At 34.9% G+C, this 26,263-nt stretch overlaps 1 protein-coding gene across 4 annotated transcripts in view; it reads left to right on the top strand.

The window, feature by feature from the left end:
- The window catches only part of ASXL2 (ASXL transcriptional regulator 2), a 114,776-nt gene that overhangs the window by 49,590 nt on the left and 38,923 nt on the right, over positions 1 to 26,263 (top strand). For 3 of the 4 annotated variants that reach the window (XM_074341769.1, XM_045511833.2, XM_074341770.1), the window contains 2 exons: positions 12,982 to 13,090; positions 16,570 to 16,720. In XM_074341769.1, coding sequence (XP_074197870.1) covers positions 12,982 to 13,090; positions 16,570 to 16,720 — 260 coding nt within the window. Of the gene's footprint in view, positions 1 to 12,981; positions 13,091 to 16,569; positions 16,721 to 19,088; positions 19,310 to 26,263 lie in introns of those variants that run through there. The other variant, XM_045511836.2, reaches the window with a different exon arrangement.

Below are 26,263 nucleotides of genomic sequence, written 5' to 3'. Positions count from 1 at the left end.
TCAGATGAGAAATCTGCCGTCATTTGAATTAGTGTTTCCCTGTGGGTAATGTGTTGTTTCTCTCTGACCACTTTCAGGACTTTAAAATAACTTGCTGTTTAGAAATTTAATTATGATTTGTCTTGGTGCTGGACTTCTTTAATTTTATCTTATTTATTAGATTCACTGAGTTTCTTGCATATGTAGGTTTATTTTTCACCAAATAAGAGTTTTTCAGCCATTAATTCTTTGAATACTCTTTTTCTCCTTTCCTTTTGTGACTCTAATGATACGAACTTTGAATCTTTTGTTTTATCCCACAACTCCCTGAGGGTCAGTGAAATTTTTTTGTTGTTATATTCTCTCTGTTGTTCACAGTGGGTAAATTTTATTGATCTGTCATTAAGGTCATTGATTGTATTCACTGTCATCTCCATTCTACTGTTGAGCCTGTCTAGAAAATTTTTACGTTTCTTGCTGTGCTTCTCAGTTCTATATCTTCTATTCACTTCTTTTCCTCACTTCAATTTCCTTGCTGATATTTGCTGTATTTTCATTTGTTTCAAGACAATTTATAAGTGCTTATTGAAGCATTTTGTGACAACACTGAACATCTGTTTCAGTGTTGGTGTCAGTAGATTGTCTTTTCTCATTCAGGTTGTGATTTTCCTGGTGTTTGGGTATGATGGGTGATTCTTCTATTGAATACTGGATATTTTAGCTATTATGTTAGAAGTTGGGTGCTATTAAATTTACATATTTTATCTAAACAGGCGTTCACACTGCTTGGATTTACCATGTTAAGTCCTGGATTTTTTTGGTGGACTGTGGTTCAATAACATTTAATTTTCAAAGCCTTTGCTGTGTTATTTTAGTTTTCTTGTTTTATCTGGTGGCACAGAGGCTCCCAACGATCTCTGCTGCTTCTTTCTGAGAAGATGGAAGGGGTTTCCAGAGACCAGGCTGCCTGATGCATCTAGATGTAGGGAAAAGGGAGTCTCCCTACTTATGGGGACAGAGAGGCTTCTGTGCCAGATGCTTGTGATGGGACACCTCTCCACACCCCCGGCTGCTAGCACCACTGGGCTGCTCAGCATCTCAGGGGAGAGAACGAGTAGTCCCAGGCCCATGAGGGTGAAGAAGTTTCCTGGACTGGGCTGCTTCTTGTGGTCTGATCCCACCTCCTGGTGTCACCTTGCCTCCTAGATTTCAGTCTTTATTTTTAAGACTTAAGGGAAGATACTTGAAGTCAAAGCCATTTAATTATATAAACTTTACCATAACTCTAAGTTATTTCTGTAAGTTGGAAAAATGCCAGAAATTGGTAAAATTCATGGATCAATTGACTGCTTTAAAACTCTGAATCTCGACTTAAATGGCTGTGTCAAGACTGACAGCTCTTGTTCAAAAGCAAAAAATAATTGTAATAAATAACTGGTTATTTAGATGTATAAACTATATTGCTAAGTGAACAAGAAATACCAAAAAGGACAAAGATATAAAATTACAACAGATTCATATTTTTTGATGTACTTAATCAAACCTGTTTAAGTTTATTTTCTCCCCAGCTCATTTCTTTCAGAACTGTTTCCATAGCTAACATTGACAAGTATTTTATCTTCAGCTCCTGTTTTCCTCACCAATTCTTCTTTTACCTCAAATAATATGTCCTCACTGCAGCATTGTATACCTCTTTAGTTCAGAGATACATGCTGTTTAGGAACTTGGTCCAGACTGTTAAGAAACATTAGCATAATGATTAGCCAAAATAAAGGCAGTTGATATTTCTTTATATGCAGTAGTTACAGAGTCACCTTTCTAAGGAGCACTATGTCTGTCTTAAAGTCTTAAAGTCTACTTTTTTCTTACTTATTTCTCATAAGATTGAAAAGCAGCATGGTGTAGGGAACCAACAGTGGAAATGGCTGTGGACTAGACAGGGGTCCAAGTACTTTATGTTCCACATATTTACTTTAAAATAACACATAGAATCACTGGGTTCTTTTTCCCCCCTCTCCTTTTGAAAAGATTTTGCTACTGGTAGTGGACAAACAATGCTTTTTAAAAAAATTGTGGAAAAAAGACAATAATAGAAAAATAAGGAAAATGATGATTTATATGAAGTGTTAAAAGGATAGAAAGAGTATATGAACACAATTTCTGAAGAATCTTTTTTTAATTTCTATGACCTCCCTCTCTGTGTTATTCTGTTAATCCAGACTTCTCATTTGTGGTCCCAAGGTGGGCCTCCTTCTCCAAGAATGCCTGTTTAAAATTTTTTCTTGTGTACCCTTTTATCCTCTCTCTAGTGGCTTTGTTCCCATTTGTTTTATGGTATGTTTGCGGAGGAAAATAGTTTGAAGAAACTAATTCACTGAAATATGGATGGGTCAGAGGCTACTTTTTAAGTTTAAAAACTACATTTATGTTATTTCTTTTTTAAAAGTAGATTGGTTGTTAACCCAAATGAACTTCTCATTGGACAAATTGCAGGTAATATGACCAGGGGAAAACAAGCAAAAGATTTTAATGAAAGAGTCTAAGAATACAAAACATTTTCAGTGACTTTAAAACCTACCAAGACTATTTATTAATTTAATGATTTTTAAACTCACTATTTTCCATCATAAGGGTGCTTTTGAAATCAATTTTGTTTTGTGTGCTCTGTCAGGTAAGCATGCTACAAATCAGTTCTTGGTTTTAAAGTTATTTGATGCTGATTTTTTTAGTTTATATGTGGATAATGATTACTCTGTATTTGTGTGTGTAGATATATGTATATCATGTGAGTGAACGATTCTTATAAGATTATTACCTTTTAACATTTAAAATTGACCTGAAATAGGGCATTTAAACATCTGGGAAACTAGATAACTCTGCATTTCTTTTAGCCTTGAAAGTCTGAGCTGTTATTTTAATCCTATTGAAGTTTAGGGGATAGAACTTTGAAGGATAAATACAAAGTGTATGATAGTTGAGCCAAGGGTAGGGAAGCTGACTATGGCTTAGTTTTGATGAGGCAGTTCTGTAGGAGGGAGTATAGAAAAATGAACAAGAGATTGGGATTAAAGTAGGCAGGGTAATCTATTGCAAGGTGGAATAACTCCAGGAGTAAATAAGTTAGACTTTGTAGTCCCTTAAAGCTCTTTATCAAAGGCTTCAGCTGGTGATAATAAATGTTGGAGGACACTGGTCAATTTTGAGGATGGATTGTAAAAGTTTATTATGATAAATTTCTTTAGCTTGGTTGCAAGAGGGAATGCCAGTGAAAACTGGAAAAGGAGACTTCAGGGTTTCTTGAAGAGTCTTAAAGTACTTGAAGGTCTGTCATATGGATTAATTAAGAAATAATGTTAAACTTTTTTTTCCCACTTACAAAGATAGTTTATTGCAAGGACATTTTGGTAAATGCAGACAGTACAGAAAATCACCAAGAGGAAAGAAAAGATACTCCCAGATTTTTCCACTATGATTGGCACTGATATAGCATGAAATCGGGACTAATAAATGGAGTTAGAGGAAGATACTTGGTTTAGCTTAAGGAAGAATTTATGAATAATTGGAAATGCTTGAGGATGTAGTAAATCTTTACCACATTATGTGCTTGTGCAAAAGACTGGATGACTCCCTATTTATGATCCTTTAGGAGGAGATATAAGCATCTGTAGGTAAATGGACTAGGTGACCATGTCAACCTGTGAATTTTATCTGATCTTGTGTGTAGGTGTTTGCACCTGAGAAATGGTTACGTAAAATAAGAATAAGGTAAAGAATGATTGTGTGACCCAGTAATTCCACTCCTGGGTATATACACAGAAGAATCAAAAGCAAGGACTTGAATAGATACTTTTATACCGATGTTCATAGCGGCATTATTCACTATAGGCAAAAGTTGGAAACAACCCAATGTTCAGTGACAGATGAATGGATAAACAAAAAGTGGCATATATATTCAGTGGAATATTTTTTAGCCTTAAAAACAGAAGGAACTTCTGACATATGGTACAAAATGGATAAACTTCAAAGACACTATACTCAGTGAAATAAACCAGACACGAGGACCAATATTGTATGATTTCATATATATGAGAGACCTGGAGTATAAATCAGATTTATAGAGACAGAAAGTAGAAGGGTGGTTGCCAGCAGCTAGTGTAGTGGGAAATGACGAGTTGTTTAATGGATGTACAGTTTCAGTTTTGCAAGGTGAGAGGAGTCCTGGAGTTTGGTGTGTAACAATGTGCATGTACTTGAGTGAAAGTTAACTGTACACTTTGAAGTTATTGAGATGGTAAATTTTATGTTATCTATATTTTACCACAGTAAAGTAGGATTTCGTTGTTATTTGAGTAGGATACATTTTTATCTATGATGGAAAACAGCCATCATATTTTATTAGTAGGAAATAATAGAACATTTGCCTAAAGCAGAGGGGATGAGCAGAGGTACTTCTTTAAATTTTTGTAGAAGGTAGTAAATGTTTATTTTACCCTGTTAAATTTAAAAGCTAGACAGAGATAGAAGGTTGTAGAATACGAGTGTGAATTTTTAAAAAATTTCTGCTTACAATGTGATGATACAGAATTGGTATAACAAGTGAGTAAATTCTTTAAGCGTGCCAGCAAGGGCTTTTAGAATAAGGAGGGCTATGCACAAGATAAAGCAAGCTAAAGATTTTTACTGAGAGTTGATGGGCCTTGTATATTTATGAACACTATTGTAGACATCATTTACATTTTTATTTTGTATCTTGCGGCTCCAGGAAGAAACTAAAAATGAAAGAAAACAATAGTGAATGTGTCTAGACTTTCAGTGGAGAAATTTGGCATGATTAATTATGAGAAAAGTTATCACTTAATTTTTAGAAGAGATATCTTGTTTTTTTTTGAAAAGTGTATGAAATCATAAAACATTTAGAATGAACATTTTGCTGCAAGTGCTACTGCATTTATAGTTGAACATATTCTTGTAAATCCAGGAGGATTGTTCACTGACAAATTAGGAGACGTAAGTTCTAAACCTAAGTTTCTGATTTTGTTCAGTTCTTGATAGCAAAATTGCAAATGTGGCTAAATTTTTTATGTTACTGTGCATTTAAAATTTGTACCAAGTTGCTTCATCTCTCTGGTAGAAGGGAAATGTTAATTAGTCATAAATTAAGTGATACTATAGTGTGTGTGCATGCTCTAGGAAATAAAGAGATCATATCATTTGGCTGTACTCATTTATTTTTTACATTAAAATATAAGAATGTGTACTTAGGGAAACTTCCACTTTCTTTTTTATACCACCAGCACTTAACCACCATGCTGTTAATGAGAAACCAAGTTAGCTTCTTTCCCACATTGTCTTTTTAAAAATCGAAGTATAACATACATACCATAAATTCCACCCATTTTAACTGTATAATTCAATGATATTTAGTAAATTTACTGAGTTGTGCAACTTTCACTATAATCCCCAGTGACATTTCTCATACCTGTATACAGTTAATGCTAGTTCCCACTGCCAGCCTCTGTTCTGCTGTTTGTCTCCATAGTTGGCCATTTCTGGACATTTCATATAAATGGAATCATATGATATGTAGTCTTTTGAGGTTAATCCATATTGTAGCATTTATAAGCACTTCATACTTTTTCATTAGTCCAATATTGTTTTCTTAGACTTTTCTCATATACAATGCATTTTTTAGCTTTTAATTTTATTTTAATTATTAATTTCAGACTTTAGGAAAAGTTGCAAAAGTACTACAAGTAAATCCTATGTAACTTTTACCTAGATTCCACAAATGTTAACATTTTATATACTTTCTTCATTATTCTATCTAGTTTGTATTTCTGAAATAGCAGAATAAATTGTAGACATGATGCCCTATTCATGTTTAAACACGAGTATACTTTCTAAAGGCAAGTATATTCTTTTACACAACCACAGTGTAAGTATCAAAATCAGGATATTAATATAATACTACTATCTTATCAGACTATTTAAATTTGGTAATTCTTCTACTGATGTCCCAATCCAGGATCACACATTGCATTTGCATTTGCATTTAGTTTTCGTGTATCTTTATAGTCTCTTTTAATGTGGAAACATTCTTTACAGTTTGCCTTTCATGATCTTGGCATTTTTAAAGAGTTCAGGCCAGGTATTTTGTCGACTGTCCCTCAGTTTGGATATGTCTGATGTTTACACATGATTAGATTCATGTTGTGCATTTTTGGCAGGAATGTTACAGAAGTGGTATGTCATTTTCATTACATCATATCAAGAAGCATGTGATTTCAGTTCATTCTGTTAATGGTGTTGACTACTTTTGATCACTTAGTTTGTGTGATGTCTGCCAAGTTTCTCCACTCTAAAGGTATAATTTTTTTCCCTTTTGTAATTAATGGACATCTTGTGTGTGGAGGGAGATACTTTAAGATCATGTAAATATCTTGTTTCTCGTTATTTCTTTGTTCACTAGTTTTAGCATCTCATTGTTAGTTATCTGTTGCTGCTTAATAATATTACCACAGATTTAGCAACCTCAAACAATACACGTTTATTATCTCAGCTTCTGCTCTGGGCATGGCTTTACTGCGCCCTCCACAAGGCTGCAACCAAGGTGTTGACCAGGGCTGGATTCTTATCAGCGGGCTTAACTGGAGAAGGAACCACTTCTAAGCTACATGGTTGTTGTTGGGATTCAGATCCTTGGGGTTTATCAAACTGAGGTGCCTCAGTCCTCAGCTGGTTGTTGGCTAGAGGCTGTGCTGAGTTCTTTGCCACTAAGGCCTCCCCAACCTGTATGCTTCCTCTGAGCTAGCAAGGGAGAGTCACCTCCCAAGGATACTGCAGACTACTGTAATGTAGTCACTGTCTCACCCCCTCTGTTGTTTTCTGTTGGTTAGAAGCAAGTCATAGGTCCCACCCACATTCAAGGGGAGGGGATTACCGGGGTGTGGGTACCAGGGAGTGGGTATAATTAGGGGTCATTTTAGAGTATATCCACCATAGCTTCCATTGATAGTACTTGCCTGCAATATGGTTGCCACATATGGTGATTTTCTGATTATATTATTCCTTCTTTATTTGTTAGTTGGAATTCTACTGCAAGGAATTCTCCCCCATTCATTGATTTGTTTATTTATTTGTATCAGTATGAACTCATAGATTCTTCTCGTATTCTGTGGGTTATTATTTTCTACTATTATCACTTATTTTATTGCTTAAGTAGAAAGTAGCAGTTTAATTACTGCACAAACAGCATTAAGAGAAGTCTTTAGTGTTGGTATCTAACAGATTTGAGGTATAATGAAGTATTTATCAAATTACTTTAGATTAAAGGTAAATTTTAGCATGTAAGATATTCTATCAGAGATCTGCAAAGCCCTTTCAGTTCCATTTGAAAATACACTCTGATGTAACAGACTTTTCAAATCATCATCAAAATGTCATGATTGCCTTTATATTGATATTTTTCAAGTGAAAAGCTAGTTTTCCTCCTAAAGATCATTGCCATATAATTTAAATGGTTAAAAGTTTTGTTGATATGATCTTAACATATTCATTCTAAAACTACTAGATCTTCCCAGCTTCTTCATCTTTCGCTCATCTCTTGTAAACACTGTAGGCAGAATCATTAGCCAGTACAAAGGCCAAGAAGTCAGACGAATTCTAAGTTATAAATGGAAAGAAGACTAGAGTAAATCAGAGCAGAGAGAGTGTGGGGGTCAAATCATATTGATAGTTCTAGACTTTATTCTAAGAACATTACGATACTGTGGATGAATTTTAAGGTAGCATGACTGTATTTGTTTTTAAAAGGTCAGTCTGGCTTCATAGTGGAGAATTGTTGGGGTGAGTGAAATTACTATCACTTGAGATAGGTCGGGAACACTGGAACACACGAAACTGGATTAGGGGAACAAGTTGTTAAACTAACTACCACGATTACTGAATCTCTTCTCTGTGACATATGCTTTATATACATTATCTGTAATCTGCACGGTCAAATTACAAAGTAGATGGTATTTCCTCTGTGGTTTTTTTTTGGTGGGGGTACTTAGGTATATTTATTTATTTATTTACTTTTTAATGGAGGTACTGGGGATTGAACCAGGATCTTGTTCATTCTAGGCATGCACTGTCACTGAGCTATACCCTTCCCCCTTCCTCTGTTTTACAGATGAGAAAATTAAGAGTGTTTAGAGTGACTTGCCCATGGCCACACTGAAATTTGAATTCAGATTGGTATGAATACACAAATCTGATCTTTTTTTTTTCCCTTTGCCACACAGTGATATCTTCTTTCATGAGTTACTATATCTTGTTTCATCTGAGCAATGCTATTACAGACTTCTGATCTTTCAGCCCTATTGGCTACTTGTAAGGAACTACTTTTACTAGCAGTATAACTGAAGTTACTTCTGTTCTTGGGCCTTGGGCATGAAGCATCTTAGTGTATTTCCTTCATGAGATAGATTCAGTGTAAAATTATAGCACTACACTTGTTCCTCTCCTTAAGAGAACTGTCCCCTCCCCCCAGTGTCTTGAGCATAGTCAAGAAAGATTAGATGCTACATTGCCTCAAGATAGTTACGTGATCGTTTTGTTACTTGACGTCACATCAGTATTGATTTCCTCAGTATCGGGATTTTATCACTCATGCATGTGATGCCTGTTCCTTCAAGTTATTCAGTTATTTTTTAAAATTATATTATTCTGAAGTTACTTCTCTTGAAAGTATGTTCCTGCCATCGTGGGCAGTGTAGCCTATTTTCTCTGCCATTGCTTCATTATTCATGAAAATAAACTCTGCCAGGATTCTCTGACTTCTTATATTTTCCTGAAATCAAATCTAAATTTTGTTTTAAACAGTACAGTGGGTTTTTCAAAACTTTATTTCCTTCAAAGGAAGAGTACACCAGATTTGCAAGGAAAAGATGATGGTGTCTGTGTCTCTGTTACCACATCTTTTCACCAGATGTGTGCACCATTTACTTTCATTTTATGAGTTTTATTTTAAGGAGTTTTTTTGGTTTGGTTTGGTTGCATTGGATATTTTGTTTGGTTTTGGTTTTGGTTTTTTTTTTTTTTTTTTTTTTTTTAATCTAGGTGCTAAATCGTTCTCTCTCACCTAATTTATATTCATAATTCCAAAATCCAAAGTGCTTGGAAAACTTTTTTCATGCTTTTGTTACTAAACTTCATTTGTCAGCAGCACTTCTCTTGGACAGACGTGAAACTATATGTAGTCTTTGTATATCCCACTTCGTGTGATTATTCATGTATTTCACTGTGTTTGGTTATGGGATTGCTGCCTCTAATCTCTCTGGCATATCATGTTGCCTTTCTAAGATCCAAACAGATTTTTGTGTCTGAAACATTTGGCCTTATGTGTTTTTGCCAGGGATTGTAGATCTGTGTGTATATTGATAGGATTGATTACAGTGTACTGTGGCAGTTTGTTCCCTTGTCTGTCTCTCCTATTAGACTCTGAACTAAGAAAGCTTTCCTCTTTGGATCCACAGACTCTCATTTATTGGGTACTTAATAAGCAGTACTAAATAGAGTGTGTACTTAATATTAAAATTGAATACCAAAAATTGGGGCAAACCTTTACCAGATAGGTTATTGAACTCTAGATTATAGCATGTTTCCTTTTCAGTTGGTTATACATTCTTTTTAAGCAGTCTCTTTCCTGTTCTGTTTGTTTTCTTTCTTCTAACTGGAATCTTGGCTTTACTATTTACTAATAACTACGTGATCTTGAACAGTTTACTTAACACCTCAATACATTCGTTTGTTCATTTGTAAAAATGGTGTCATAGTTTTGCTTGCCTCAAAGGATTGTTGTGAGGGCTAACCAGAATGCTTCCTGGAATTCACCACTCCTTTTGTTGTTAATGTAGCTGCTATTGATTCATATCCTGTTGGTTACCTTACTAACTATACTAACATTCTCTTACTGACTTTGAGATCATTTTCGTGCTTTGATACTTTTAACAATGCTGGAGTGTTGTTATACATTCTTAAGTCCTTATGGCCTTATTTTTGTAGGATAGATTGAAGTAGGATTGTTGGATCGGTGGCTCATATTTTAAATTTTAGTGGATATTTCCATGTTACTTTCCTAGAACAGAATTGAGAAATGGATAGGGAGAGGGTAGCAGTTTTCAGTCCTACCAGCAGTCTGTGAGAGTATTCGTTTGCCCATAACCTTACTAGCAATGGATTTTATCAATTTATTTTTTTTGAATTTTAAAGTAATTTTAAACTCACAGGAAACTATAAAAATAGTCACATGTGTATCTCACCCATCTTCCTCCAACGGTAACATCTTTTATATAACTGTAGTACAAGATCAAAACCAGGAAATTGACGTTAGTACGGCACTGCTAACAAAGACTTGAATCCATTTGATTTCTCCCGATCTGACCAATGGTATCTCAATTTCGTTTGGTTTTCTTTGACCACTGTTAAGTTTGGGCTTCTTTTCATGTATTCTATTGGCCATTTACATTACATGTTCATATTCTTCATCTATTTTTTCTAATGGCTTGTTTGCGTTTTCCTCAAAGAAGTTCTATCAGGACTATTCATTTTTTGTCTGCCATTTGTTTCGCATTTACTTATTCCAGCTTTGTATACTTTGTATAGTTTTGTTGATGATATTTTCTTTTTCTTGTACAGAAATTTTTGTCTAGTCATTAGGGTTTTCTTTTGTGGTTTTGGGGTTTTTCTCTTATGTGGAAAGATTTCTTATCCTATAGATTGTACTGTTTGCCTTTAATATCTTCTACTTTTTACATTTTGGCCTTTAATCCATTTGGAATATGTTTTTATATATACTGTGAGAATTATTGTCCCCAGTGTACAACATGATATGCCAGCACTACTTATTAAATAAACTATTTTATTTAGGACTCCTTCAGCTGCTTATGACTTAAAACCTCAACAAAATTCCAGAGGTACGACTGGCTTTAGGCAAGGCTTAATACAGTGGCAAAAGTAATATTGCTAAAAAATATATTGCTGTTTTCCTCTTTTCTCAGCTCTGCTTTTTTGGGTGTTGATTTTTTTTCCCTATAATCGTTGCTTCACCCTTCCTTTCTCTGTCCTATGTGTTGTTCGACCCCAATTCCAGATATTTCCCTCATGGTCTTATGACTGAAAGTTTATTTCCTCATGCTGCTCAGGGGAAGAGAAAGGCTCTCTTTCTGAAGCTTCCCTGGAGAGCATGTTTCTTTCCCAGATGCCCAAGTAAACAGCTCCTTAGATTGCTGGCACAGAATGAGCCATGTATCTTCCTGAATCTGTCACTGTGCAGGTTGGGAGAGGAGTGCACATGGAAATGGTAATTGGCTTTTCCAATCAGGAAATGCTAGTTTAACAGCTTGGATTTACACTTTTGATGACCATGGAGTTAAGTCTGTCTCAATTTCATGAGAATGAGAGAGGGATAATGTTTCACAGGAAATTTTAGGTACCATCTCCAGAAGAGGGAACAGATGCCAGGTCATCAAACCACAGGTGGCAATGTCATGACCCAATCTTCCTCCTACTACACAGAACTAGTACCTTTTACATTTATGATTCTCTGTTTCTGTATTTTCTATTTTGTTTCACCAGCAGTCTATAAGAGTGCACATTTGCCTATTTATTCTGCCCCAGAAACATACTGCTTCAGTGGTAGTGGCTTAGTGTACGTCGTAGGCAAATCTCTCATTATTTATTTCCTAGGTATTTCTTGGGCAATTTTTATGTATTTATTTGATGCAAACTTTGGAATTCTGACTAGAATTGCCTTATGTATATTTTTAACTTGGAAATATCTAAATTAAATTAACATACCTGGAAAAAAAATCCTGGAGAAACTCAGCATTTTTTTTTTTTTTTAGCGAAAGGTTTTTATTTTCTTTGTTGTCCTCCATCTTTTCAGTTTTTGACCCTCAGCACTTTCACAATACCAAAAGACAGTGGACACATGGCCCTGCTCTCCCCTACAGAGAACTCTTATCTTTAGGTACCCAAGATATCTAACAGCCTCTTGCTGTAGGCTTCTTTGAGTTATTGAGTAGTACCTGGAAATGTGCAAATAAGCTGCCCTCGGGTATTGTGAGTTTTTGGTTTTTTTTTTTGAATTTAAGGATGCCACACATCTCCATTTAGATTACTGTAGGCAAATGAAATTGATTACAATTAGAAAAGAAAATAATATAAGTAAAAATATTTTTTACAGATAATTTATAGTATACCTAAAACTCTAGAAAATATGATAAATATATATTAGATTTAGTAAACATTTTAACCAAGTTTCTACATAGAAGATGACTATTCCAAAGCCTATTTTATACCTTTAAAAAGTGATCTGATAGGTAAATACAAGAGACCATAGTAATATATACAAGTATGGAATCAGTACGTTGTATACCTGACATTAATATAATGTTATATGTCAATTCTATCTCAGTTAAAAATAAATACAAGAGACCATGGAAATGTATTCTTTTATGACTCAGATTCAGTCTGGTGCAGCTGTATGCAAGGAGATTACTATTTATTTGTGTGTGTTTTCATTTTCCTCAGTGTTTTACTTATGGACATTTAAAGCATGTGCTAAATGAAAAAGATTTTTTTTTAAAAAAAGATCTGATTTTATTGAGGTATATTAACAAAGACAACTGTAAGTGAAATTAAAGTCTTTACAAGATAAATTTGTAATACTTCTGTGAGGTAAATCTTTCTTGACTTAAATGTTAAGTGCTGAATCAGGATTAAGAAAATTAAAGAATTTATTTTTTCTTTAGATTTTTGGGAATGAATTTTATATCCGTTTTCTTCGTGACAGTCTCCTTAGATTGATGGACTTTTTATAGTTTATAACGTGTCTATGTCAGATGAGTGTTGACCAGTTAATTTTATCTTAATTGTGTTACATAGGATATTCAGAGACAGAAACTAATTATGTTTTTTTCTTTTCTTTCATTCTTTTTTCTTTTTTTCCTGTGGCAGTGGGACTTCCCCTCTTGCATGCCTGAATGCAATGCTGCACACAAACTCCCGAGGTGAAGAAGGCATCTTCTATAAGGTTCCAGGTAGAATGGGAGTATATACTTTGAAGGTAAATATTTTTGTTAGGGAGTCATTTAAAAAGTAAAAACAGGAAGTGACTGCATATAAATAATAATTGCATTATAGAGACAGAATTCTGTTCTTGAAGAACTCACTTTTAGGAAGAGGTAAAGTTTTCAACACTGTATCCAATTTTTTTTTTAATGTGTAACCATCTGTAGGTAGGTCAGAGAAATACTTCATTTTTCATTCTTTACTGTAGTATTATTTTGAAAGGATGAAATGAAGATGACTTTCAGTGACTTTTTAAAGGGCCTCACACCATTTAAATAATAATGAGTGTTACTGTGGAGCATACAACCTTGATCCTTTTTTTAAAAAATTTTTATTTTTTTATTGAAGTATAATTGATTTATGATATTGTTAGTTTCAATTATACAGCAAAATGATTCAAGTATACATTTTTTTTCCAGATTATTTTCCACCAGCCTTGATGCTTTATATTACTTTCTCATTTAATTTTCCATTACAATTCAGAGTTGTGGTTATTATTGCTTTATTAAAATGGAGAAAGCTGAAGTTTAGAGGATTGGATTGGCCAGTTGGCCAGATAGTATCAAAACCAGAACATGAACCCAGATCTAACTGAATTCCCATGTTCTTTTACCATAAGAGGCTTGCTAATTTCTAATTTCTGCAGTGAAAAGAGACCTTGACTTATCAGTGTCCTTTCTGTTACAAGAAGGAAAAACAAATGATCTTGAGTAAAACAGATAATTTATTAGTTCATATAACTAAAAATTCTAGGAAAAGTTAGCCTGAATTCAGGATCTCAAATGATTGCCATCAGGGATGGGTCTCTCTGCTTCCTTTGGGCTTCATTCTGAGGTAGGCTCTCTCCTCATCATACCTAACTTCAGTCCCAGCCCCCATTCTGCAAGCTGTAAGTGTGGAGAGCAAGTCTCAGGAACTGAAGCAGGAGCCCTTTAGTTAGTTCTGATGTGGCTTAATTGGTTTGGCTTGGCCCATGTGCCTATACCTGAATGATTGCCGTTGCCAATATATTGAATCTTCTGATTGACCACTTACTCTTTGGTTCATGATCACCCTTGATGAGAAGGTGTGGTTAAGCCCTCTCAAGCCAGATGAATTGAGGAGAGGGTTGTTTTCCAAAGGAAATTTGTCAGCAGAAGGAAAATTAATGCTTGGCTTGCAATGACTATGTCCATATGTATGTGGGACTCTGTCCCCTCTTAACTATGTAGCTTTAAGCTGTAGTCCTTGCTATGCTCAGTGGTTGTGTGTAGCCCACTAACATTAAAAAGATCAGACTTACCTATAATACTTCCTTTTAAAACACTTCGCTGAGCTTCATGAGGTTATAGGAATCTAGTCCCATATGGAGCTTTCTGTGTTTCTTTTAGGTTTTAGCTCTTCTAGACCTTCCATATTATTAATAATGTTTATTAAATGCCTACTCTATACTGGACACTGTAGAGGCTATAAAGAAGGGTAAAACTATGGTCTCTGATCTCTTGAAGCTCACGTTACTAAAATAATTGCAATTGCATACTGACAAAACGTACTGTGCTGTAAAGTGCTGTGATAGTGCAGGGAAATAAAGATTCATCTTGAATAAAGGGATCTAGAAGTTTTTGTTTGTTTTTATTTTTGTTTTTTTAAACTGAACTTGAGTTGAACTTTGGTAGATAAGTAATGGGAGGAAGGGCCTTCCAGCACAAGGGACTAGCTTAAGCAGAGGCATAGATAAATGGATTCAGAAGAGATTTGAAAGTAGAGTAAATTGGGGTGGTCAGACCATAATCTGTGTGTGAGGTAGTGTGGTAATGAGTCAGGATGGGTAAGTGTTAGGTGAAGAACAAACTGGAGGCTTTTGAAAACCTGACTGAGCAGAGAGAGAGAGGAGGTTGGGAGGGTATGTTCTGAGGAAATGGCAGAGGTTTTTCAGGAGAATAACAAGATCAAATCCATGTTTAGGGCGATAATTCAAGTAGGATAGACTTAAGGGTAGAGCAGGAAAACTTGTCAAAAAGATAGTTGTGATTGTTTGGAAGCGATAATTGGCCTTAACTATGAGAGTGATGAAAGAGTTGGAGGCAAGGACCATTAGAGAAAATGTAAACTATTTGGAGTGAGTAAAAGAAGAGTGCAGTGATTCTAATATTTGGGGTGTGAGTAGATCCTGGAGGGGTCACAAGTTTAAGAAGATAGTTCTATTTGTATTTAAAATACATGTTGAATTTACATGTCAAGAGGTCTGGTTGGCAAGTAACTCTATAATAAAGTTTCCTGGATTTTGAAGGAAAGAATAGGAAAATAAGGGATGTATATTTTAAGAAAGTGTGTAACATAAGAAATGGTTCTGAGTGAAATGGCACTGAAGTATAAACATAAGTGGAATAAAAACAGTTCCTTATTAGACCAGTGAGTACTATCTTGGCTATAATGTCCTGAGTGCAAATTATAGGTAGGAGGTAATATGTCAGAATTGTTTTTTCTCTGATTATAAAAATTAAATTATATGGGAAAACAAAAAAATACATTGAGTGGAAAAAAGTATCATCCATAGTTTTATAACTTAGAAATAACATTCACTAATGTGTTTATTTATATGTATATATTTTGTATACTACATAAATAATAGTAGCTAATATTTGTTGAGCTCTTATCATATGCCAGGCACTATTCTAAGCATTTTACATTTACTAACTCATTTAATTTCAGAATGATCTCTTAAGGTAGGTGCTATTACCCCATCTTATAGATAGGGTAACTGAGGCATGAGAGTTTAAGACTTTGATCAAGGCTGCATAATTAGGAGAAGGTAGATCCAGAATCCAAACCCAGAAGTCTTAATTTCCTAGTTCTTGATCTTGTAACTACCCTATTACATCTGTCACATACTGTGCTGACACAGGTATCCTTTCTGATGAGCATTCTCACTATTCAGTGGAGAAAACAAAGATTCATGTGATTTCTTTTCTTTTCTTTTCTTTTTTTATTGATTCCTTTTGTATTGACTCATACTACTTACTAACCACTTTCCAGGAACCAATTAGATTGAAATAATGCACTATCTCTTGCTATCCAGATACTTAACTGAATTTGCAGTACATAATGGTTCTTACATACACACAAATATGTATAGTACATGGATGGTGGATGTACATACATTTTTTAAAGATTGTTATCATATAGTTTTTTTATCCTGAACATTTCATCATTTACTTGGACTTAATATATACCAAGTTTTTGTCTAATTTAATCCTCTATATTGTACCTGCATAAGATTGTCATGTATAATTTTTATCTTTGGGTGTAGATGGAAACATCAGCTAATTTGACCCAAAGAAGAAAGATGACAGGAATTCAGAAAATATTGCTACTAAATCTTATAATACTAAAAATTAATCAGCACAAATAAGTCACAGCAATGCATATCAGAAATTTAATTCCTATTTGCTGAAATGATAATGATTAATCCTAATTGGATGCCTACATTTTCAGAAAGATGTGCCGGATGGGGTGAAAGAGCTATCAGAAGGTTCAGAAGAAAGCAGTGATGGTCAGTCAGATTCTCAGAGTTCTGAGAACAGCAGCAGCAGCAGTGATGGTGGCAGCAACAAGGAGGGAAAAAAGAGCAGGTGGAAGAGGAAAGGTAAATCCACCTGATCCCTCAATAAAGTACTGAATGCTGGAGGATAAATGCCCCTATTAGTCATTCTTGTTTTTCCAGACCCCGGGTCAGTCTCTTTCCCTTACCAGTTAGATCAGTACTGTTCAGTAGAGTTTCCTGCAGGGATGGAAATGTTCTGTATCTGTGCTGACCAGCTCAACACAGTAGCCACTAGCTACATGTGTCTACTGAGCACTTGAAACATAGCTAGTGTGACTCAGGAACTGAATTTTTAATTTTATTGTAGCTTAAATTTAAATAGCCACATGTAGCTAGTGGCCATCACATTGGACAACATGACCCTAGGTTTTACTTTGGTTTATTTTCTGTCCTTGGCCACCCATAGCCTTTTAAAGGATGCTCTTAATTTATTTACTTCTTTAATCCTCTCTTCTAAAATTTGAGCACTTAATTGCTCTAACAACTCTCTCCTTACTAGGAAAAGAATGCTTTTCATTTCTACTAGCAAAGACTAAATTTAGTCTGTTGGTCTTTGCTCTCATCTCCTGCTTGGTGTCTGCTTCATAGCTTACCCAAAAAACTTTAGGGAATAACATCTTTGTTACTGCAGTTTCCCGGGGATGAATTTTCCACCTAAGGATACATTTTGTTACCTATTCTTGCTGATTATTTGTAGCTTCTTGTCAAGAGTCTTTTTGAAGAGAGCAAATTGTTTTTACCCCAATGTTGATAATTTTAGCTGTACGTGGCAAAGCAGATTTTAAGCCAGTTCATGCTATTCCGTTATAAGGACCAATGTAGTGAGATTCCAGAGCAGAGTAGACATCCTAGAGTTTCCCTTGTTTGGGTGTCCTCTTAGGTTTGAGTTACAGGTGAGCTATCTTTGGATCTAGAAGCTAGAGTTATGTTTGTTGGAATACTTGACTCATTAATTTTAAGTGTCTGTAGAACTATTGATTTTGAACTATATCAGAAGAATCATCTGATTCATTACCATGTCTGTGTTACTGAGTGTGCTACTCTTGGAGAAAATTTAGATAATTGGTAGCATTATCTGTGTTCTCTGATACAGCTACTGCACATGCAATTTGGGTAAATTTTGTAACCAGAAGATTTTAGGTTTAAGATCACAACCACTTGGAGAGCAACCCAGACCTCATATGCTAAGAACAAATGGAATAAGGCAAGACAGAGTTGGGAACTGTGACAATATTTTTAATATATATTTAAAGTAATCCCTGTCAGTAGTGGAAAGAGGTGTGTCCAGGACCTTAAATTTCTCAGAGTCCACTAAAGACCCTTTTTTTTTTTTGAGGAGTGGAGCCAAAAGTGTTAAGGGCTGTGTCTCTCCTCTGCTCCTCCCCAGTTGACATTTTTCTTCCTAAGTTTGGAAGTTGTTGATCTAAGATTAGGAACCAAGCATCAGACAAGAGAAACAGATTCATACTTTCTGGATGTGGCTGGAAACGGAAATCAGTATTAAAGGAGGTCAGACTAGTAAACTGGGAACAAAATCATGGTCTTAGAGATCTTTGCTTTTCATTTGTCACATAGGCTACAGTAGCTGTTTTCTGAGTAGTGGCTGTAACATGGTTGTGAAAGGCTGTTTCTAAGAATTGTAGGTAAATGTATTGTGATGTAGGAGGATCTAAGAAATAACCGAACTCCCTTGTCAGTAGCTTAGTGAATAGATACCTTGCCCCACACCCAGCATAATAGTATAGGATACTAATAGCAAGGTAATAGCATTTTCAAAATTATGATCCAGATAAATTATTTTTGAGCTACCTCTGATTCCTTCCTCTTCTAGAAATTGTCACAATATTAAATACTTATCCTCAGTTTACGTTGAGATGTTCAGTAAAGATCTTTTCTAATTGTAGCCTATTAAACTGAGAATAGGCGGGCCACATGTGGAGTTTGGAAGTGGAGATGAGAGGTGCGCATGATGCATGGAAGTCACATTTACTCTTGCAGCTCTAATATTAAGAAATGGATAAATGCTGAGCTAGCAATAATGAAGAATGATTTAGTTCTCATAGGTTGTGCTCTCATTCATGGGTCATACATATGGCATAAGCATAGAAACGTAACATTTTAGGTTTATAGTAAATATTTATGAATGTTTTTGTAATCCAGTGCAAATTAAAGTGGAAAACACGCGGTTAGCAGTGATAGGAGCAGCATACTGCAGAACAGTTCTAAATCAGTTGCAGTTATTAGTAAAGGTAAAACGAACTAAATGTGCCTATTCCTTGTTCTTATTTAGGGCTTTTTCTCTCAGTCTGACATCATTTTATTTCAAATGCTTTGTAAGACAGGAAGAACACTGAGATAGTATCAAAACCCACTTCCTTTTATGTACAAAAATAAAGAGCTCTGACAGCAAAACTGATACTTCTAGTTGAAAATCGATAGAAACTCTTGATGTAGGTCTACCTTTCAGCCAAATGGGAACAAAGAACAGAACTTTGAAATCCAGTCCAATATTAAAACTAGCTTATTGATTTCTGTGTAAGGTAGAAGAACTCAGAATTTTGTAGTTTTGGTTCCTAATTTTCAGACAGGAAACAATGTTCAGAGAAGAGCTTTATGGAATTCCAAGCCAAGGTAAGATGGAACAACACCAGAAAAAAATGTTTAAAACTTTTTCTGTTGCCTTTTTTTGTAGGATTGTAGCTAAGTGAAGCTCTGCCTTTTCCCTAAAATATAAACACTACAACATGAAGCAACTCAGAAGTATTATTTTTATCTTCTGATAAGGTTTTATTAAATTTTGGTCTGCTTTAAAAATGTCTTAAAAATTAATTATGTGAAATTACACTTTTTCACCTTTAAGAAATTATCACTTCTTTCCAGGAATATGATCTAATGTTAATTTTACTGCTTATTCAGATATTTGATACATAGTGTGCTTGAAGTTACTTAAAATACCATTGACCTGTCTGCCTTCTAACATCATTTATATAAATGTTTTAAGTTACTGAATAGGGGTGATTATGTATAGAAATGTCTCCTTTAAAAAGTATCCTGGAGAGAAAAATGCCTTTGGCAGTGTTAACTGATGTGCGGAGAAACCTTTGGGAGAGAGTTTCTCTTCTCTCTGGGGTGGTTGGTGTCTGAGTTGGAGGTTTTAGCTCTGTTAGATATTAAAGACAGCTATACTATTAGGACCTGGATAGGTAGGGTACCCAGGAGCAGGGGAAGGGTTCAGGTATGGACTCTTCATCTTTGATTAGGGGGCTGTTTGGATATAATTAGGAGCCATGGCCTGCCCAGTTAGGAGTGGACTGCACTTGGTGTGGAAAGAAAGGACTTAGAACTAAAAAACGGTCTGTTACTTCTGGAAATGAAATTCCTCTAAAGAAAGATGATTGTGAAAATAAAAACTCCCTTAGTAGAAGGATTGCCATTTTTTGGACAATTAAAACAATTCATGGAACTTAAGTTGTTAACCTGTCTTTCAATTATTAGTCCTTCAACTAGATAAAGCTCAGTTTGAATTTTGATGTTACTGCTTCATTATTTCTGAGTCACTTCAGAGGGGCCCATTAATTGTCTTCAGGAGAAAATAAAACACTGAGAGATTATTTACTGAAGCTTTAAATTTAAATGCATCTAATGTGAATAGTCCATACCCTTTGACCTTGTTTAAAATAATAAGCATTTGTTGATATGGAAAATTCTCAGTGCTATAAAAGTAGTACCTTCTCAGTGGATGATACATAAATATCCAACAGCCTGAAATTACCCCAGTGAACTGTGTAGAACTGGCTCTAATGAGCAAGCCTCAAGTTCCAAAACTTGTTTCAAATATTTTTCTGAAAACACTTAATTTTGAGTTTAAAAAGACTTCTCTGGTAGGTTGCTGTTTGGTTTTTGAGTGTGGCATTTTTGGTTTTTTGGTCTCTCTTCTTTTAATGGAGGTAATGGGGATTGAACACCAAGACCTCATGCATCCTAGGCACACACTCTACCACTGAGCTATACCTCATCTCCCATTTTTGTTTATTTAAATCGAATAATGAGTGCTGATCTTTTGATCAGAACTTGTTACTGTTTAGTTACATCTATATATTTATATGAAAGCAAGTTTTTTTTTTTTCTAATCAGGTACTAAATGTGTTCTTAAATGAGTGCTTTTAATCTGTTGAGCAGTCTGCATTGGAGGACAAGTAGTTTAGGATATAATCTTGAGCATTTTTGTTTAGGCCATTAGTTTATTTGCAAAACCAAATAAACATCTCTCTTTAAACTACATGTTACACTTACTCTTTCTCCAGTACATCCTATTTGCCAGGTATGTGGGAAATTTGAATAAGGTGTGGCCCCCACCCATATCTTGAGGTATAGAACAATAAGCAGATAATTAGCAGATAACTTAATAAGTAGTATGTTTTTATATTTATCATCTATGGCAGCATTAGAGAAGGGAGTAGTTAACTTTACCTGGATTAGTAAGTATTGTATGAACTCTAGAAATTTTAATATACTTTTCTTCCCTTGAGAGTATAATCTCTAGGGAAGAGAGGCTATATCATGGAAAGAAAATATATATAAAGGCAAGAAGGTGGAAGTGTATGAACAGTATTCTCAAAAAGCTATAGGAGGTTAAGTTTGGCTCGAAGAGGGGATTTGTGGAACGAGAGAAGGGGGAGAAGTTGGGATCAGACTGTTCATGTTTAGTGGTAGCTTCCATTATTTATAGGTGATTGGTGTGCAGTTAGATATGTAGTGTGGATTAGAAAATGGCCACACTGCTGATTTGACCAAATGTTCACAGTGACATATCAAGAGGAACAAGATTTTTGTTTATAGACCCTTCTCTGTTTGTTTCATCCTATTGTCCATTTAGTATCTGGGTTAATATACTAGCTTCTTTATTTGTTTTTCTGCTCACTAGTATTCACGTTAGTTCAATTTATTTCTAATCACCGATGCATAGGTTAAAAGAATTAATTTCCATTCTACCGTTGAAAGTCATTTGTTGTGGGTAGTGTATTTCCTTGGTGCAGGATGACAGTTTTATTTGAATTAAGAAGTAAAACTGGTAATACAGAAATATGACAGATTATTTTTCTCTAAGGGCCGCTTTGTAAGAAAAGATTATATACAGGGACTTGATACAGCTAAAATGCACCTTTAATGTTCATTTCTCAAATAATGTCTTATTTTTAATATCGTTATCCTTTTTAAGATATAACCCTAGGAAATCTTGGTTCCTCATTTTGTAACTGTGTGGCCCTGTTCCCATGCCTTCCCACACACCCCCTGCCCCATCCCCACCTCCCGACTAGCCTTTTACTCGGAAACTATTCATCAGGAAGGAAACCTCCCAACACATTGTAGATCTATACTTATGTAAAATACAATAAAAATGGCCCAGCAGTGTCAACTTTTTATGAAAGTCTCTAAATGCTTAGTCTCCCTTTTGTACTCATTTTCATTGTTAGTCATTTAGATCATCTTTTATGCAAAGCATTTTCCAGTCTTTGTCATTTTTCTATGGATTGTCGTCTTCTAGTGGCTTTTTGAATATAAGCCATGCAAATAACTTCTTATTCTGTGTGGCCTGTCTTTTCACTCTCTGAAACATAACTTTTGATGAACACAGTTTCTTAACTTTAGTATAATTTAATACATCCTTAAGAAAATCCGTTTCCCACTGACATGAAAGTAGTTTCTTCTGGGCCGTAAAACACTCCTTGACAAATTTAAAGAAATATAAATCTATAATGTCTGCTCTTAGATCCCAATGGAATTAAACTAGGAATCAGTAGCAGAAAGATAACTGGAAGATCCCAAATATGTGGAGGTTAAGCACATACTTCTAAATAACTCATGTCAAAGAAGAAATCTTGAGAAATTTTGACATACTTTGAAATAAATGAAAATACAACTTAATAAAATCTGTGGTATGCAGTGAAAGCAGTGCTTAGAGGGAAATTTACAGCATTGAATGCATCTATTAGAAAAGAAGAAAGAAGTAATCTGAGCTTCCACCTTAGGAAATTAGAAAAAGAAGAGCAAATTACACCCAGCTTAAGCAGAAGAAAAGAAATAAGAATTAGAATAGAAATCAATGAAATTGAAAATAAGATATCAGTAGAGAAAATCAATGAAACCAAAAGCTGGTCCTTTGAAAAGATACTAAAATTACTAAGCCTCTCCCCAGGCTAAGAGAAAAAGGAGACAGAAATTACAAATATCAGAAACGAGAGGCCATCACTACAGATCCCATGGGTCTTAAAAGGGTGATAAAGGAATATTTTGAACAATTTTGTGCCCACAGATTTGATAATCTAGATGAAATGGATCAATTTCTTGACAAAGTCTGTCAAAAATCACGGAAGAATGGACAGTCTGAGTAGGCCTGTATCAATTAAGGAAATTGAATCAACAATTATTTCCAAAGCAGAAAGCACCAAGCCCAGATTGATTCACTGATGAATTCTTTTAAACATTTAAAGAAGAAACTATACAAATTCTCTGTAATCTCTTTCAGAGGATAGAGGCAGAGGGAATACTTCCCAGCTCATTCATGAATCCAGCAAGCCCCTAATACCAAAACCAGACAAAGACATTACAGGAAAAGAAAACAACAGAGCAATGTCTCTCATGAACATAGGTGCAGAAATTCTCAACAGAGTATTAGCAAATCAAATTCAATGATGGACAAAAAGATTTATGCATCACTACCAAATGGGATTTATCTCAGATATGCAGGAATGGTTTAACATTAAAAGATCAATTAATGTAAACCATCACATCAACAGGCTAAAAATAATGTCGCATGATCATATCAACAGATGTAGTAAATGCATTGATAAAATCCAACACCCATTCATGATAAAAACTCTCAGTAAACAAAAGATAAGTTTCTTCTATGTGTGTATGCTTGTATATGCGTTTTAATGAAACATTTATTCTTACATGTTTTACATTTAGATTTCCAAACCACCTGGGATATTTTTGGATTATGTGAGATAAGGATCATGGTTTTTTTTCCCCCCATGTGGCTATCCAAATGATCCAGCAGCATTTTTGAGAAGACTCTTCTATCCTGCACTGCAGTGTCCCCTATATCATAAGTCAGTTGACCATACATACATTTATGGGTCAGTTTCTGAACTCTGTTATGTTCCATTGTCATTTTTTTTCTGCCCGTGAGCCAGGACCACCCTGTTTTAATGACTGTAGCTTTATAATTAGGTTTGATATCTAATAGTTTTTCTATTTTGTTTTTCAAGAATTTTTTTGTCTCTTTTGGCTCATCTCATTTCCATGTAAATTTTAGAATCAGCTGGTCAGTTTTCACATGCACTCTCTCTCATTAACCTGCCAGAATTTTGGTTGAGATTGCATTAAATCTGTATGTCAGTCTGAGTTCTGTTGGGTGTTTACATTATTAAACCTTTCAATCTGTGAAAGTGGCGCTACTGTATTTTCTGCAGTTTCCTTAATTTCTTTCATTAATGTTATAATTTTCTTTATATGGGTCTTTATACTTTTTTAAATTAGATTTATTCCTTGACATTTTTTATTCTATTACAAATGGATTTTACATTTTTTCATTTCATAATTGTTTATTGCTGATATGTAAAAATACATATAGTTAGTTTTTATGAATTGATTGTTAGTGTCTGTAAAGGGGCTAGAATTCTATCCAGTTTGTAAGCTAACAAGTTAGTCTTACACTGGTTCATGCATGTTGACAGAAGATACAAGACTCCTGAATCAGAGAAGAAGGACTACCACTCACAGCATAGCAAGCAGTATGAACATTAGCATATTTGTTGTGTTGGTTCCTCTTTACCCTCCCAGGGTTGATGAGATAATGGACCCAGGTACATGGTACTCATGCAGTGAGTTTCTATCTTAGCCAAGGAACACTGAGATTGAGGGATTCAGTTAATGTCTCCCTCCCTCCCTTTCTGTTTTATTGAGATATCATTGATATACAGCAGTATGTAAGTTTAAGATATATGGTATATTGATTTGACTTTAATACATCATGAAATGATTACCACATTAAGTTTAGTGAACATCCATCGTCTCAGATATAAAAATTAAAGGACTAGAAAATTTTTTCTTTGTGATGAGAACTCTTAGGATGTACTCTCTTAACAGACTTTATAAAATAAAACAGCAGTGTTAATTGTATTTATCATATTGTATATTTGTATCCCTAGTACTTATTTATATTATAAATAGAAGTCTATATCTGTTCACTGCCTTCATCTGATTCCCCTTACCCCAGCCTCTCCACCTCTGGTAAGCACAAACCTGATCTTTTCTTTTTAATGAGTTTGTTTTTGAAGTATAATTGACCTATAACACTATATTAGCCTGGTACACAACATAGTGATTCAGTATTTCTATACATTTCAAAATGATCACCATGGTAAGTGTGTTGTCCTCTGTCACCATACAAAGATATTACATCATTATTGACTATATTCCCCGCACTGTACGTTACACACCCCTGTGACTTAATTTATTTTGTGGCAAAGTGTATACCTCTTAATCTGCCTCACCTATTTCTCTTTTCCCTTCACTACCTTCCCTTCTGGCAACCACCTGTTTGTTCTCTATATCTATGATTCTGTTTCTGTTTAGTTATATTTGTTCATTTGCTTTGTTTTTTAGATTTCACACATAAGTGAAATCATACAGTAATTTTCTTTTGACTTACTACATTTAGCGTTAATACTCTCTGCATCCATCGTTGCCACAAATGACAAGATTTCATTCTTTTTTTTATGGCTGAGTAATATTCTTTGTGTGTGTGTGTGTGTGTGTACACACATGTACATATATACATACCACATCTTCTTTATCCAATATCTGTTGATGTGCACTTAGGCTGCTTCCATATCTTGGCTATTGTAAATAATGCAATGAACATGAACATAGGGGTGCATGTATCTTTTCTAATTAGTGTTTTTGTTTTCTTTGAGTAAGTACCCAGGAGTGGAATTGCTGGATTAGATGCTAGTTCTGCTTTTAATTTTTTTTTGAGAAATCTTCATACTGTTTTTCCATAGTGACTGCACCAGTTTACATTCCCACCAGCAGTACATTTGAGGGTTCCCTTTTCTTTACATCCTCGGCAGTACTTATTTTTTGTCTTTTGATGATGACTGTTCTGACAGGTGTGAGGTAATATCTTATTATGGTTTTGATTTGCATTTCTCTGATAACTAGTGATGTTGAGCATCTTTTCACATGCCTGTTGGGCAACTGTTATGTCATTTTTCAGTGCTTTTAAATAGTAAATGGAAGCAAGGCTGATTGGTCTGGGAGGAGTTGCTGCCTTCTCTCATGGTTCCTCACAGTTAATACAACCCAGGTGAAGAGCATTCAAGGACTTGCATTCCTGGCATACCCAGCAAGTACTTTTAGAAACACTGATGCCCATGGTGGATTGCCTCTGCCAACATTGATACTGTATCCAGCAACATTGCTAAATTATTATTTTTTTTTTAGTCTAATGGTTTACAAATAGGTTTATTATTAGGACTATCTGCATATACAAGAGTGACATAGAACTGGTAGCATCAG

Source organism: Camelus bactrianus, chromosome 15 (genome assembly GCF_048773025.1).
Source record: "Camelus bactrianus isolate YW-2024 breed Bactrian camel chromosome 15, ASM4877302v1, whole genome shotgun sequence".
Taxonomy (NCBI): Eukaryota; Metazoa; Chordata; class Mammalia; order Artiodactyla; family Camelidae; genus Camelus; species Camelus bactrianus.
This window is presented reverse-complemented; position numbering and strand designations above follow the sequence as displayed.